The 16297-nt window shown below is 31.2% G+C and overlaps 1 protein-coding gene across 1 annotated transcript; it reads left to right on the top strand.

Moving 5' to 3' along the window:
• Window positions 1-2074: 2074 nt before the first annotated feature.
• LOC140444681 (uncharacterized) lies at window positions 2075-15660 on the top strand. Its single transcript, XM_072536445.1, has 4 exons — window positions 2075-2844; window positions 2909-3040; window positions 11723-13281; window positions 14150-15660. The coding sequence occupies exons 1-4, from the start codon at window positions 2742-2744 to the stop codon at window positions 15062-15064; spliced, it is 2709 nt and encodes a 902-aa protein (XP_072392546.1). The 5' UTR covers window positions 2075-2741; the 3' UTR covers window positions 15065-15660.
• The last annotated feature ends 637 nt before the right edge of the window (window positions 15661-16297 follow it).

Genomic DNA, 16297 nt, shown 5'->3' on the forward strand with positions numbered 1-16297 from the left:
CAGTTTTACAAAAAAATACTATACAGTATAAATAAATAGTAACTAAACACCATTTGTATAAAGACACATATGTAAGCATATATCTAAATTATTTTTCTATTATAACATAGATGACTCAGTCAGTATTGAGTTACTTTAAAATATATTTATTATCTCATAACTTGCAATTTGCAATAGTCACCATTGATAACCGATATTATTGTTGAACTTTTGTTTTTATACAAGCTTTCTGTCTTGCCGGTGTAAAGTCGTCTGAAGTCGATATTTATTGTGTTTTGTGTTTGAACTAATTTGTGTCTTATTTTCATATTATTATATTGTTTGATATGTAAATTTTGCATATAATAATCGGTAGGTTATAGTAATGTGTATATTTTTTATTTTACTAAATTTCATTATAACTCATCTCAAATACCATATGGAATTGTAAAACAGATTTTTCTCTATTGTACTCTATTTTGTTTTTATTTCAGTAAAACTGCTTGGAAGTGAGTGACAGTAAATGAGAATAAGCAAATCTACTACTATTTACCTATTCACAGTATTTCCTCTGCAGAAAATTTTTAAATTTCAAGGGATTTGCATACAAAAAGAGTACTTATATTATTAGTATATGTATGAAAACAAAAATAAATATTTCGCCTGAATTCTAGGAGAAGTAAAGGTTTTACGCTACTGAAAATATATTTTTTATTCAATTATAACGAAAACAAAACATTTAAAAAAAATTAGATCACTTTTTAACCATAATTTCAAAATTAATGTGTACGTTAAGCTGTAATAATGGGTTCGAGGTGGTTCAGGCGATCTTAACTACGTCACACTCCTGGGCCAGCTGTCAAATGTCATGCGCAATATCATACCTTGTGTATTCATTGTACCATGTAATTGACTCATATCATATTGCACAACATTTAAAATGACATTTTTGTAATATTCACACATAAAATTATCTTGGTATTGTTTATAATGATGATAACATTGTATATTTTAATAATGATAACATGATTTAACAAAGAAAAATATGTTATTTTGGAAGATGCTAAATTGATTTCCTCCGAAACAGTTCTTATTGCAAATTGCATAGCAGACTGAGGCTAGTTTCTTACTTAACAAATCGATGTGAAAAAACCATTTAAGGTTTCATGACTAATAATTAATAAAAATAAAGATTTAGACTTACGTCGTTGACCTAGAAGTAGTAAGAAGCTGCTCAACATACTTTTTGGACTCTCTGTGTTCGCCTCCTTGTACGCGTTTCTTTTGGTTGGTTAAAAGGGTAACCGATGTTGATTTAGGCAAATAAAGACTAGGTACTGCCTCAGGTTTGAGTTTTAGACCCTTTTTAGAAACGTAATTTAAAAGTTCCTGTTGTAGATTTCTTTGGTAATCTTCAGTTTTAAAATGTGTATAACAAATTCTTGCAGTATTACAATTAAAATTATCCTATCTACAACAAGATACAATCCACAGTTTTCTGGTCACGCTATCTTTAGGAAATGTATGAAACCTAAAGATTTTATCTTCATTGTCACTATTGCAACAAGCAATTGCACAGCGTACTTTGAAAAAGGTACAAAACCAGATATACAATGGCAAATAACTACTATATACTATACAGTATAAATAAATAGTAACTAAACACCATTTGTATAAAGACACATATATAAGCATATATATAAATTATTTTTCTATTATAAAATATATGACTCGGTCAGTATTAAGATACATTAAAATATATTTATTATCTCATAACTTGCAATTTGCAATAGTCACCATTGATAACCGATATTATTGTTGAACTTTTGTTTTTATACAAGCTTTCTGTCTTGCCGGTGTAAAGTCGTCTGAAGTCGATATTTATTGTGTTTTGCGTTTGAACTAATTTGTGTCTTATTTTCATATTATTATATTGTTTGATAAGTAAATTTTGCATATAATAATCGGTAGGTTATAGTAATGTGTATATTTTTTATTTTACTAAATTTCATTATAACTCATCTAAAATACCATATTGAATTGTAAAACAGATTTTTCTCTATTGTACTCTATTTTGTTTTTTATTTCAGTAAAACTGCTTGGAAGTGAGTGACAGTGAATCAGAATAAGCAAATCTACTACTATTTACCTATTCACAGTATTTCCTCTGCAGAAAAATTTTAAATTTCAAGGGATTTGCATACAAAAAGAGTACTTATATTATTAGTAAATATGTATGAAAACAAAAATAAATATTTTGCCTGAATCTCTAAGAGAAGTAAAGGTTTTACGCTACTGAAAATATATTTTTTATTCAATTATAACCAAAACAAAACATTTAAAAAAAAAATTAGATCACTTTTTAACCACAATTTCAAAATTAATGTGTACGTTAAGCTGTAATAATGGGTTCGAGGTGGTTCAGGCGATCTTAACTACGTCACACTCCTGGGCCAGCTGTCAAATGTCATGCGCAATATCATACCTTGTGTATTCATTGTACCATGTCATGTATAGACCTCATTCACCTCATTGATCACAGCTTCGACAAGGAAGAAAGAATCACAGTATCACGTGTATACGTCATTGATCACAACACCAAACCTAACCTTCTTACCTATGTTCGGCGTTCGGTACTGGTACTGCGGCCATAGTATAAAAAAGAGTTAAACTGTGCTGCGGATGTGTCCCTTATGTACACATTACACACACTACACTAATTTGTTGATTTCCGTTTGCTATTGTAAATTCGTTTATTAGCTATGGAAGTTAAGATTGAAATTAAGAAAGAGGTTCCTGAATATTCCCTATCGACATCAGTAGATCTCGAAGTCTTAAAAAATGAACCAGTGGATGGTTACCCAGGTGAGACTAGTAGTGGTAAAAATAAATAATAAATTTTTCATCTTTCATTAAATTTGTTTATTAGCTATGGAAGTTAAAGTTGAAAAGGAGGAAGAGATTGCAGAAGATGACCAAAAATATATAGAGAATCATCTATCCACATCAAGGGATCTTCAGGATTTAAATTTAAAGAATGAACCAGAGGAAAATCAACCAGGTGAGGCAGGAAGTCAAATAAATAATAAAAATTTTGCAGGGTTAATAATGCTGGTTTTTCATATATTTTGGTAATGATTAGAATACATCAATTATTCCATTTTTCATAGAGTTTATGATTGGTTCTAACTTTTGTTTCCAAAACATGAAAGTTCATGCATGCATAGTGAATATGTGCATTATATTCAGTGTATTTTTCTATTTAAATTCGCATTTTCTATTAAAATCTCCTGCTTAACTAGTATATGCACAACTTAGGTGTTAGTCTGTTATCATTTTTCTGAATAGCTTCCATAAATGAGATAAAGTACTTATTATCAGATATTATTTTCTTGTATGTATGAAGGCACATCTTATACATTTGAATTTTTTCCTACATGGATATCAGTAATAAAATCATATTAATTCTGTTCAGCCTCTAACCAATAGCATTAAGTTTGATGTCATTGACTTTTTGAAAAATGTATTCTTTTCATTCTCAATAAATTTAGAAACTATGGATTTATACTGTTTCGTCAGATTTTTGTCTGCTGCTAATTAAAATACCCAAATTAAGACTGTACACATGAATTTGAATATTTTTGTACAATCCACATTCATTATTATCTACAATACATTATTTTGCTTTTTTATATTACTGAAATATTGGATTTTATTATATTTTTCATGTACACCGAAAGGGGACATGTTTTTTTACACCTTTTTAGTAAATATTGTCATTGAACAAAATGTCAAAAATTGAGATATTTTAATGATTTTTAAATCAGAAATTGTAAAAGGAATAAAAAGAAACAAAACAGCTGTACTAAATATACCTAAATATTGCTATTACTCACAAATTCATCTAAGTTGCACTCTGAAATGGCACATATCCGCACATCCTCTTTGCATGCCCATGCCATATTAATTGTCTTGTTTCTATCTTTTCTTATGTTGAGTGAATACGATTTGTGCATCTTTTAATTTCTTTATTAGGTACATGTTCTCTTTTGAACACTTGGCAAGTTCTTCTGATAAAATCCGTTTCAGTAGCATCCACTTTTCTTTTGTTTTTAACACATTCGAATCCATAAGTTAGTATTGGTTTTACTACTGATAATGTTGTTCTCATTGTCATGCAATTTGACCAAAAAAGTGAATTGAGTATTCTTGTACATTTTGTGTTATATTCTATTTTTTATGCCTCTTTCTGATGTTCCTTGAGTTGATATTATGCTGCCTAAATATTTATATGTATTAATTGTAGGTCTGAGTTCTCTTGTTGTCACCCTATTCTTAGATACTATGTTTTTTGTATGTTTATATTTATACACTTTTCTGTAAGTTTTCGTAGCATATAATTAATATCCTCTTTACAATTGGCAATAATAACCTGACCATATGCAAAATATAGTGTTGTCAAGCAGTGATCTTCAGTGTTTATCCCAATTTCTGTAAACTTTCTTCTCCAGCCTTCCAGTGCTTCTTGTGTGTATATTTCTAATGGAGTAGGTGATAAGCAATACCACTGTTTAACACTCTGTCAGTTTGAATGGTTCCGGAACTTTTCGGTTTGTCTTTATTGTACTTTGTGTCTCTTTATATACAGTGTAGGTAAAAGTTTATGGTCGGTATGGTAGAATTTAACAGGATATCTAACACAGATATAAAATCATATTTTCAGCGAATAGAGAAAGACAACAATCATATTTCCCCTTGGTCTCCCCTCCACATTTCTAATAGACACCCAGTGAGACGATTATTTCCGATCCGGCTTATAATACCTAAGGAACAACGGCAAGGTTGCCTTATTACATATTTTAATTAAAACATTGAATTGATTCAAAGAATTGGCGATCAGTGGAGCGGTTATATTGCCATTCAAAACTGGATGATGATATTAAAAACAAAATGACACAAATACTGGTACAAAATAATACATAATTTTGGCAACATCGCCATTAATCCACCTTCTTCAATAGGATGGATGGATAGGAGACAGGTTGAAGGCTATGCTATGTATTTTAGAGGTGGGTCATGTACATTTTTATCGTTAACGAAACTAAACGGTTTTTTATAAATAAGTATAACTCGACAGATATAACTGCAACGTTCAAGGTCACTTCATCGATAAAGGGAGGAGCCAATAATCAGTTGTATGCAAACACCCGAAGCGAAAACATCCATATACTTAACATTGAACATAAATTTTAGTGCGTTTTTTACGTTGTCAGATAACTTCGTAATTCGTGAAATAGTTATTGTTTGTGGAATTTTGATATTAAAAACTAAGAGGTTCTAAGAGAATCTATTTTTATAAGCTTATTTCCACAATCGTTGGAAACAATTCATTTTAACTAAATATCGCAATTCTCAATATGAAAAAAATTTAGCTTTCTAATTTAATAGACTTCCATTCATTCAGTTCATTTTAATGATTTTGACAACTTCAGCAAATGACATATTTTATCAATTACCTACAACATTTTAACTTTGATATTAGTGCTCTGATAATAAAGATAATTATAAACTCATTACAGTAATTATGGAGTATTAATATTACAGTTCAATACCTCTAAAATAATATTCGATTAGACAACACCGCATCAACCAACGTCTGTCGTGTCTGGTCGTGTCAAATCGTCACCGTTGCAGTTAAATCTGTTTAGCTGTAACTAGTTAATTGTTTAACAGTAGTTTCAAATAAGCGAGCACATAAACAAACATATTGGCTATTATCGTTTATGAGTATATGTATTGAAGTGAAAGCAACTAACGAAGGATATATTTATTATAACTTGAAAAATAAATTAAACAATACAAATATGTAGTAAATAGTATACTCCATTCGTTTAGCTCGGGCATATTTTGACAGACACATTGTCGGAAACCTACAACACAACAATTCCTACTTCTCAGTATTAATAGCTCAAGTATACTACAATTGCAGACTTCTTTCTTTAAAAAAGAAGAAATATTGTAAATAGTGGAAGTGTATACCAAACCCATCAAATTTTGGGTAGTATACATTTAAAAATGGTGCAGATAAATAAATATTGATTGTCGGTAATTCGCAAAGTTCTAATTTATTTACTATTTAGTTTGTTTACTATTAATATTGGCTATGAGTACGTGTGCTTGGTTGTATAGTAATTTCTAGCCACTTTTATTCTGTCAAAAAGTAACTAACTTCGCAAAAAAATAATTACTAAATTCACTAGACAGTTCGGACTGGGAATAGCGAACCGAGTCTACTTACATTTACATTACCCATTATTATTAAATCGCAAATCGTCTCACTTGACATTTAAAAACATAAGTTTTTCCACTTTACTTGTTGTTAACCGTGTTCTTTTATTTAAAATTAAACCAGATTTTGAACATGTGTTCACAAGGAACATATGTTGCTACAATATTACAATATTTTATGAATATAGTGGTTAAGTTAGGATATACATGGCGATGGTTTTTCCACCACTGTAATGGACATTTCCAATGTCCGTTCGAATTTTTTCTGGGTAATATATCATCAGACAAATACATGTCGACTTCTTATATAGCTCTCGATACAGGTGTACGTTTAGATGAGCCATGTCCAATTAATTCATCAAAAATACACCACTTAAGTCATCTTTATCGGTTTCTTTTTCTTGTACTGGTTGATTTTCAATAGTACAATCTTCTTTTTCTTTAATTATAGAAGTAACCAGCTTCTTAACTCTTTCTTTTGTTTTTAGCATCATTTTTATCAGAAAATCCCTGCATTTTAAATCGTGAATTCATAAATGTACATAATGACAATGTGCCACTCTGTTCTATCCCTCTAAATCCTTCTGCTAAACCCGGTTTTAGTAATTGTACTAGGCCGAAATCTGCCCCGAAGGCGGATGAATCAACAAATCATGGTCAACGGCATAAGAATGCAGAAGGCAAAGGGGAACCACTGCATTAACGCCTCATAGAGCACCCCCAGGAAATTCACCATAGAATTGACACAATCCGTTACTAATTTTGGGTACCGTTTGGGAACTTTGTTTTTATATGTCAATTTAGACGATTCGCGATTTAATAATGTAAATGTAACGTGTAATGTAAATGTAAGTACGATTTACTATTTGTATTGTTTAATTTATTTTTCAACTTATAATAAATATATCCTTCATTAGTTTCTTTCACTTCAATACATCTACACATAAACGATAATAGCCAATATATTTGTTTATGTACTCTCTTACTTGAAACTACTGTTAAACAATCAACTAGTTGAATAATTTAACGTTACTTGTTTACGAAAAACGGTTCAGTTGCGTTAACGATAAAAACGTCAACGACCCACCTCTACTCGTTACCACAATATCAGTGTCCTTACTTTGACCACCTTTGACACCGCGACATTGCCAAATAATTTTGTATGAAGCTTTTTTATTGTGGCGTCATAATGCAGTTTATTATTTTTATTGGGAATAAGGCCCAATGTGACTTTAAAATAAGCTTATTTTGATGTTTAGATTTCCAATTCGGAAATCGTACTTAAAATACGAAACTTGAATAAATTTTATTTATATAAAACGATTTCCGAAGTGGAAATCAAAATGTTAAATTACTCTTATTGTAAAGTAAAATTGTGGCATATTCCCAATAAAAAACATTAAGCTGCCATTTAACTCAATTCGCCCAAATTTGATTCATCATCATCATCACGTAGCGCTACAACCCTGGGTGGGTCTTGGCTGACTGTACAACTTCCTTCCAATTTGTTCGGTCTTCCATCAACCTAGGGTCAAATGGATGTTCATTTTCCGGAGATCTGCTTGGATGTTATCTCTCCATCTGGGACGTCCGAGTGGTCTTTTGCCTGTGGGAATCTCCTCCCAAATTTGATTATCTTAGAACATTGTTCAAATGCTAAAAAGACAACAGGTCAAATAAAACCAATAAGTTTGGCAACATTGAACTTCCCCTATTTTTTTTTAATTTCTAGTAATGCATTTTCGACGATATAAAGGGCGGACCTAATATACCTCTCCCTTTTTAAACATGTGTTTCTAACTCCATCTCACGTAAGGTCCATACCGACCGTAAACTTTTACCTATACTGTATATTAAAAATTGCTCGAACATACACTTTACTAGCCTTTAGTTAACTAGTAAACTAGTAGACTAGGTTAGCCTTTGTCAAAACATAGCTTCTTCAAGGGCACAGTATCTCAAGCTTTTTCTAGATCTATAAATATAAGATGATTAGGTAGTTTTGGAACTTTAAGTTTTTGTATTTCTTTGTACTCCGATTCAATTACATTCTTTAATATTATGCTGTAGGTGGTTGGTGTGTAGTCCAAATCTTTCTGTCAACTTTTATATATCAATCTTATATATGGTATGTTCCAGTCTGATGAGATGTTGTTGCCCTTAATCAAGCAGTCATTAAATACATATGCTAACATTTCCAGTAAAATATCTGGTCTGGTCCATATTTTGCCAGTTCAGTGGGAATATTTCCTGGTCCCACTAGATTGGCCATTTTTTATTCCTCTTAATTCCTCTAAATCACTTTAATTTCATCTACATTATTTTCCAGGTTCTCCTGATAAACTTTAGGCAAACTTTTTACTGAAATTAAAATTTGTATATATGTAGGTACTCTAGTTTTTAAAATTAATAAAAGCTTTTTAAAGTTTTTAAATTTAAATTAAACTAAAAAGGAAATGATATTTTTTATAAACAAACACATCTGACAGCTAAAGAGTTACCAAACTCCCTTGGGTGATACTGCGCATGTAGACTGTAACGAGTGTAGGCACTACAGTTAATCCAACAGCCTATGTTTGCTGTGATGAGATAGATAATGTGTCCTAATTTAAAATTTGACAGGTTTCATGTTTATTAAAATCAAAATTGGATATTGGTAGTAAGCTGACGACATTCGCATGTTAGGATTAAGTTGACTATTACAGTTTTGTTACAAATGTAATTATTTACCTTTTTTGATATATAAAAAAGTAAAGTTCGTGTAACCTTCTGGCTAAGGTCTGGTGTTAGGGTTTTTAGGTGGCACAAGCTCCCCTAACATGACTTAACGACTACTTTCGTATCCGGGACCGACGGCTTTACGTGCCCTCCGAAGCACGGAGGCAGCTCAGTTAAATTAGAAAGTGAAAATTTAGTCGGTGCCGGGATACGAACCTGTGCCCTCCAGCTTGTTAAGCCAGTAACATAGCCACTGAGCTACGGCTGCCACTTGATATGTAGGTAATAATATATGCCAACTTTAAATCCTATATGTTTGTATTATTTTAATTTGATACATACATACTATAGCCGACCTACACTATTGTACCAACCTATACTTAACACTCCTCGATTTGAACTTCAATACATTACATAGGTGGAAAAATCGCTTAAATATAAACAGTCAAAAATATTCTTATAATAATTTTACATCAGTTAAAAAACGCTTGACAAAGACCTTAGATGACAAATTTTTAAAAATGAAATAAAAAAGGCACTCAAAGAAATGAAGAATAACAAATCTCCTGGGAAAGATGGAATAACTGTGGAAATGCTAAAAAATGGGGGGAAACTACAGTGGAAGTCCTTTATGTACTAATGAATAAAATATTGAACACAAAACAAATACCTACCACATGGAACGAGGTAATAACACTATTACTATTTAAGAAAGGCGATAGAAAAGATCTGAAAAACTATAGGTCCATAACGCTACTTAATGTAATGTACACACTGTTAAGACCGTAGGCGCAAAATTTCGGGCCAATGCTTTTTAAATGTAATCATTTTTTTCGAATCCTGAGAAAACTAACAAATATTTTTGAAAAATTTAAACGCAGAATGAAAGATTACATTACCGAGGGCCGAAATTCCCTTAGAATAAACAAAAAGTTTTTTTGAATGAGATATTTGAAATTAAAAATCACACTAAACTTTCTCTTTTTTTTCACCCCTGTAACTTATTAAAATAAACATTATAGAAGTTTTCAGGGACTTTCGGCCCTCGGTAATAATGTATTCTTTCATTCTGCGTTTAAATTTTTCAAAAATACTTATTAGTTTTTTTAGGATTCGAAAAACATGAATGCATTTAAAAAGCATTGGCCCGAAATTTTGCGCCTACGCTCTTAACTAAACTACTAACAAACAGATTAACAACTAAGTTAGATAATTACCAGTCAAGTGAGCAAGCCGGTTTTAGAAAAGGATTCAGTATAAGCGACCATTTGCATACGATAAAAATATTAATTGAAAAGGCCAACGAATATCAAATCACAATGTAAATGGCATTTGTAGACTTTGAAAAAGCATTCGATAAGGTTGAACATTGGGCAGTAAAGAACTCTTTACAAAATGGGAAAATAGACTATAGATATACAGACTTAATTTCCAATATATATGATCAAGCAACAACATCCGTTAAAATAATTGAACAAACGGAGCCTATTAAGATACGACGAAGAGTCGGACAAGGTGACAATATATCACCCAAACTATTCAATCAAGCTTTGGAAGACGTTATGAGGAAATTACAATGGGAAAAACGGGGTATTAACATAAATGGCCAATACTGGAATCACTTGAGATATGCAGACGACATTGTATTAATAACAGCGAATCAACAAAAATAGGTCTACAGATGAATTAGAATAAAACGAAAATTATGACCAACCAACCAGAAGAATTAATAATTACAATTGCACACACAACTATTGAACAAGTAAAAGAATATGTATATTTGGGACAACTAATTAAATTAAACAAAGAAAATTAGACCGAAGAAATAAAAAGAAAGATACGATTGGCTTGGGTATCCTTCTGAAAACTTTCCTATATACTAAAAATAGAAAATACCCCCAATATTTAAAAACAAGAGTCTTCAACCAATGTGTACTTCCTGTTCTCACCTACGGTTCTCAAACTTGGACGTTTAGAAAGGAAAACATGGAAAAAATAGCAAAGACCCAAAGAGCCATGGAAAGGCAAATGCTGAACATCAGGCTATCAGACAAGAAAATAAATACTTGGATCCGCAACAAAACAAAAGTGACCGATGTATCAACGCAGATAGCAAAACTTAAGTGGAAGTTCGCTGGACATACCATAAGACAGAAAGACGACAAATGGAATAAGATGATTATACACTGGAGACCATATAGTTACAAACGAAAAAAAGGAAGGCTACAAATGAGATGGTCAGATGACTTGAAGAAACACGCAGGCCCGAAGTAGATACAAACTGCCTACAATAGAGAGACGTGCAAGAAGGAAGAGGTATGATCCTATCTATGCCATAATATTTATGTCATTTATATAATTACAAATATTACGAACGATTTGTAATTGGACTTCCTCGCATTAATGCCACACCCTGTATAAGTTAAAAGGTCGTGGGGTATACTTTTCTCAATAACCTGCTTTAGAGAAAATATACTGTCTATACAGGATTTTCTTATTGCATCTTTAACTTTCTGTGATTTTTCTCCTCTTCATCTTTTGTCGGGACTCCGTAAGTGCCACGCGCCGTTTTTTTTTTATATTTATATTTAATATAGTATAAAAGAGAACGATGCTTTTGTTCTTTTATTACATTTATTTGTTCTAAATAAACTTTTGTTACTTTTTATTCCTGTTCTATAGTTTCTGTATATTTTTTTCTATAAAGTAAAATATGTACAGTTGGTTTATATTTTAGGTTGTTTGCAGAATAAGAATAAATTGAAAATTATGAAAACACCTGAACATTCATCTCTTAAAGAAGATTTGGGTAGATACGTTGAAGAAAAAACATTAAATAAAAATATAAAAGTCCAAACTGGGAAAGGACCTTACACGTGTGCAATTTGTTTGAAACAGTTTACTGCCGCAAAGAATTTGAAATCACATTTTAGAAGACACACTGGCAAAAAACCTTACAAGTGTGGTATTTGTTTTAAGCAATTTACTCAAGCAATTCATTTGAAAGAACATTTGAGAATACACACTGGAGAAAAGCCTTACAAGTGTGATATTTGCTTTAAACAGTTTACAGTAGCACGTGTTTTAAAATTACATTTGAAGACTCACACTGGAGAAAAACCTTACAAGTGTGGTATTTGTTTTAAGCAATTTACTCAAGCAATTCATTTGAAACTACATTTGAGAATACACTCTGGAGAAAAGCCTTACAAGTGCGATACTTGTTTTAAGCAATTTACTACAGCGAGTTATTTGAAATCACATTTGAGAATACACACTGGAGAAAAGCCTTACAAGTGCGAAATTTGTTTCAAGCTTTTTATTACAGCGAGTCATTTGAAATTACATTTTAGAACACACACTGGAGAAAAGCCTTACAAGTGCGATACTTGTTTTAAGCAATTTACTACAGCGAGTTATTTGAAATCACATTTGAGAATACACACTGGAGAAAAGCCTTACAAGTGCGAAATTTGTTTCAAGCAGTTTACTCAAGGGAATAGTTTGAACTTACATTTGAGAACACACACTGGAGAAAAGCCTTACAAGTGTGATATTTGTTTTAAGCAATTTACTCAAGCAATTCATTTGAAAGAACATTGGAGAATACACACTGGAGAAAAGCCTTACAAGTGTGATATTTGTTTGAAACAATTCACTGGCGCAAAGAATTTGAAATTACATTTGAGAAGACACACTAGAGAAAAACCTTACAAGTGTGATATTTGCTTTAAACAGTTTACAGTAGCAAGTGTTTTGAAATCACATTTGATGATTCATACTGGAGAAAAACCTTACAGGTGTGGTATTTGTTTTAAGCAATTTACTCAAGCAATTCGTTTGAAAGAACATTTGAGAATACACACTGGAGAAAAGCCTTACAAGTGTGATACTTGTTTTAAGCAATTTACTACAGTGAGTTATTTGAAATCACATTTGAGAATACACACTGGGGAAAAACCTTACAAGTGTGATATTTGCTTTAAACAGTTTACAGTAGCACGTGTTTTGAAATCACATTTGATGATTCATACTGGAGAAAAACCTTACAAGTGTGATATTTGTTTTAGGCAATTTACTCAAGTACATCATTTGAAAGCACATTTGAGAACACACACTGGAGAAAAGCCTTACAAGTGTGATACTTGTTTTAAGCAATTTGCTACAGTGAGTTTTTTGAAATCACATTTAAGAATACACACTGGAGAAAAACCCTACAAGTGCGAAATTTGTTTGAAGCAGTTTACTCAAATAAGTAGTTTGAAATCACATTTAAAAAGACACACTAGAGAAACAGCACTATAAGTGTGAAATTTGTTTAAAACAGTTGCTATTTATCACATACGGGTTATATAAAAAAATTTCAATAAAGTTATAAAATAAAAATTTTTGCTTTTCAATTTTGAACGTCGACAACAAAAAAAGGCAAAAGAAGTCAAATTGTTTGCCGTAGATGTGAAGTGGCTCTCTATTTAGACTGCTTTGCCCCGTTTCATGACACAAGAAAATGTTTGATAAACTGATTTTTTAAGAAATTAATACTTTTGTTCATTACTTTTTGTTCTTATTTTAAAAAACAGAATTGGTCGATATTTCGACTAGGATTCAAGCACAAAGTATATTGTCCTTGACGTGCGCTAGTGGAAATATCGACCACCCCCTCCATCTCAAAGTTCAAACTTAAAATTTTTTTAACAAGGCAATATGCTAATTTTTGTATATATAACTCGTACATATCGTTATTTTTTGAAAACACCGAAAAAATATTTTTGCGCGCTAAAGGGTTAATCCTGGAATGTATTTCTTCGTTAATCCTTGCTTTTGATGTTATTTGACTCCCAAGTATTTGAAGAATTCAATTTCAGCTTTCTGGTTTTTTGCCTGCAACTAAGCACTCGGAATTTGCATATTAATTATAAGGCCCCGCTGGGTGTATTCATCTTCCATTTTTATAAACATATAGTCTATATTACACTTCTCTTCTATACTTTTGTTGCTTTTTATTTTTGTTCTATATTAGTTTCTGTATAAATTTTTCTTTATAGTAAAATATGTACAGTTGATATATATATATATATATATATATATATATATATATATATATATATATATATATATATATATATATATATATATATATATATATATATATGTATGTGTACAGTTGGTTTATATTTTAGGTTGTTTGCAGAATGAGAACCAAATAAAAATTATGAAAAGATTTGAACATTCATCTCTTAAAGAAGAAGATTTGGGTAGATACGCTGAAGAAAAAACATTAAATAAAAATAGAAAAGTTCAAACTGGAAAAGGACCTTACACGTGTGCAATTTGTTTAAAACAATTTTCTCAGCGATATAATCTGACAATACATTCGAAAACACACACTGGAGAAAAACCTTACAAGTGTGATATTTGTTTTAGGCAATTTACTCGAGGACATCATTTGAAATCACATTTGATGACTCACACAGGAGAAAAGCCTTACAAGTGTGATCTTTGCTTTAAACAGTTTACTGCAGCATGTAATTTGAAATCACATTTGATCACTCACACTGGAAAAAAACCTTTCAAGTGTGATATTTGTTTGAAACAGTTCGTTGCCGCAAATAATTTCCAATCACATTTGAGAACTCACACTGGCGAAAAACCTTACAAGTGTGATATTTGTTTTAGGCAATTTACTCGAGTATATCATTTGAAATCACATTTGTGGACACACACTGGAGAAAAGCCTTACAAGTGTGATATTTGTGTGAAACAGTTCGTTGCCGCAAATCATTTGAAATCACATTTAAGAATACACACTGGAGAAAAACCCTACAAGTGCGAAATTTGTTTGAAGCAGTTTACTGCTGCGAGTAATTTGAAATTACATTTTAGAACACACGCTGAAGAAAAGCTTTACAAGTGTGATATTTGTTTTAAACAATTTACTCAAGCAAGTAATTTGAAATCACATTTAAGAATACACACTGGAGAAAAACCCTACAAGTGCGAAATTTGTTTGATGCAGTTTACTCATGCAAGTAGTTTGAAATCACATTTAAAAAGACACACTAGAGAAACAGTTCTATAAATGTAAAATTTGTTTTAAACAATTGCTATTTATCACATACGAGTTATATATAAAATTTCAATAAAGTTATAAAATAAAATTTTTTGCTTTTTTCATGTTTATTTACATTTAGTTACAAATCACACCTACCGGTTCAATATAAAACAAATCCTGCCTATACTGATATCAATATTGTTGGAATAATAGAACACGCTGTAACGATGTAACATAAACAATTAACGAATTTGTATAGTTTAAAGCGATCTTACAACTGAAATTAACACTGCCACAAAGATAAACTGCAGAATTTGTCAAGGCATATGACAAGAGGGAGCGAAGAGAAATGGACAAAGAGACTAATACAAATGCCAACCAAGAGCACATAAACGAGGCATAGAAAGACCACAAAAAAGATGGGCATTAAAAAAAGACGGAGAAGCTAACATCAAATAGCTCAATACAAGCGAACATGGAAAACACAAGGGGAGTCCTATGTCCAGGATTGGACCTTGACCGTCTTGTTCTACCTCGTTTTTTGTAGCGGCGGAGTCCATTTTACTACCTTTTTGGCCATCTATTTTCTGGCATTTTATGTAGGTGTCTATACCAGTTTATTATTCAGATAGCAAAAATATCTTGTGTTATGTTCATTGCATTAAACTAATCGTTGCACAACATTTCTTGTAACATTTTTATAAATAAAGATTTTATTGTTTAATTTTTTTAACTACTTTGGCATTTTAATTTATAATATAACATCGACATCACAAGAAAACCAAAATAGTATAGAAAAAATATATACATATTATCGTATAGAATAAGGTTTTTTTTGTTATTTTAGGATTATATTGATTTTCCATTACAACCCTAGGTAATTTTACGTGAATTGAATTTACCGCCATGTATATACAGTTACGCACCCTGACCATACCAATGAATATTAAGCCCGAAACTGTACTCTCATGACGTAATTCTTCCCCTTCAACCAATCGTCCTGCCCTGTAATGTAAGCTTAAATGGTGTCAAAGTTGCCATATCTTTAGTTTTTTTCATACTCTCACATAATATAGAAAAGCATTGAAATTATATAAAAATTTATAGATAATAAATAAATGCATATACAATAAAATTAATTAAAGTGATATAAAAAACTAATAGAAATAATTAAATTACCGTATATAAAAGAAACGGTTGACCATTCGCACCTAATAATAAGAAGGTCCTAATAGACAAGACGTGGAAAGTGCTGCCAAA

Source organism: Diabrotica undecimpunctata, chromosome 6 (genome assembly GCF_040954645.1).
Source record: "Diabrotica undecimpunctata isolate CICGRU chromosome 6, icDiaUnde3, whole genome shotgun sequence".
Lineage (NCBI taxonomy): Eukaryota > Metazoa > Arthropoda > Insecta > Coleoptera > Chrysomelidae > Diabrotica > Diabrotica undecimpunctata.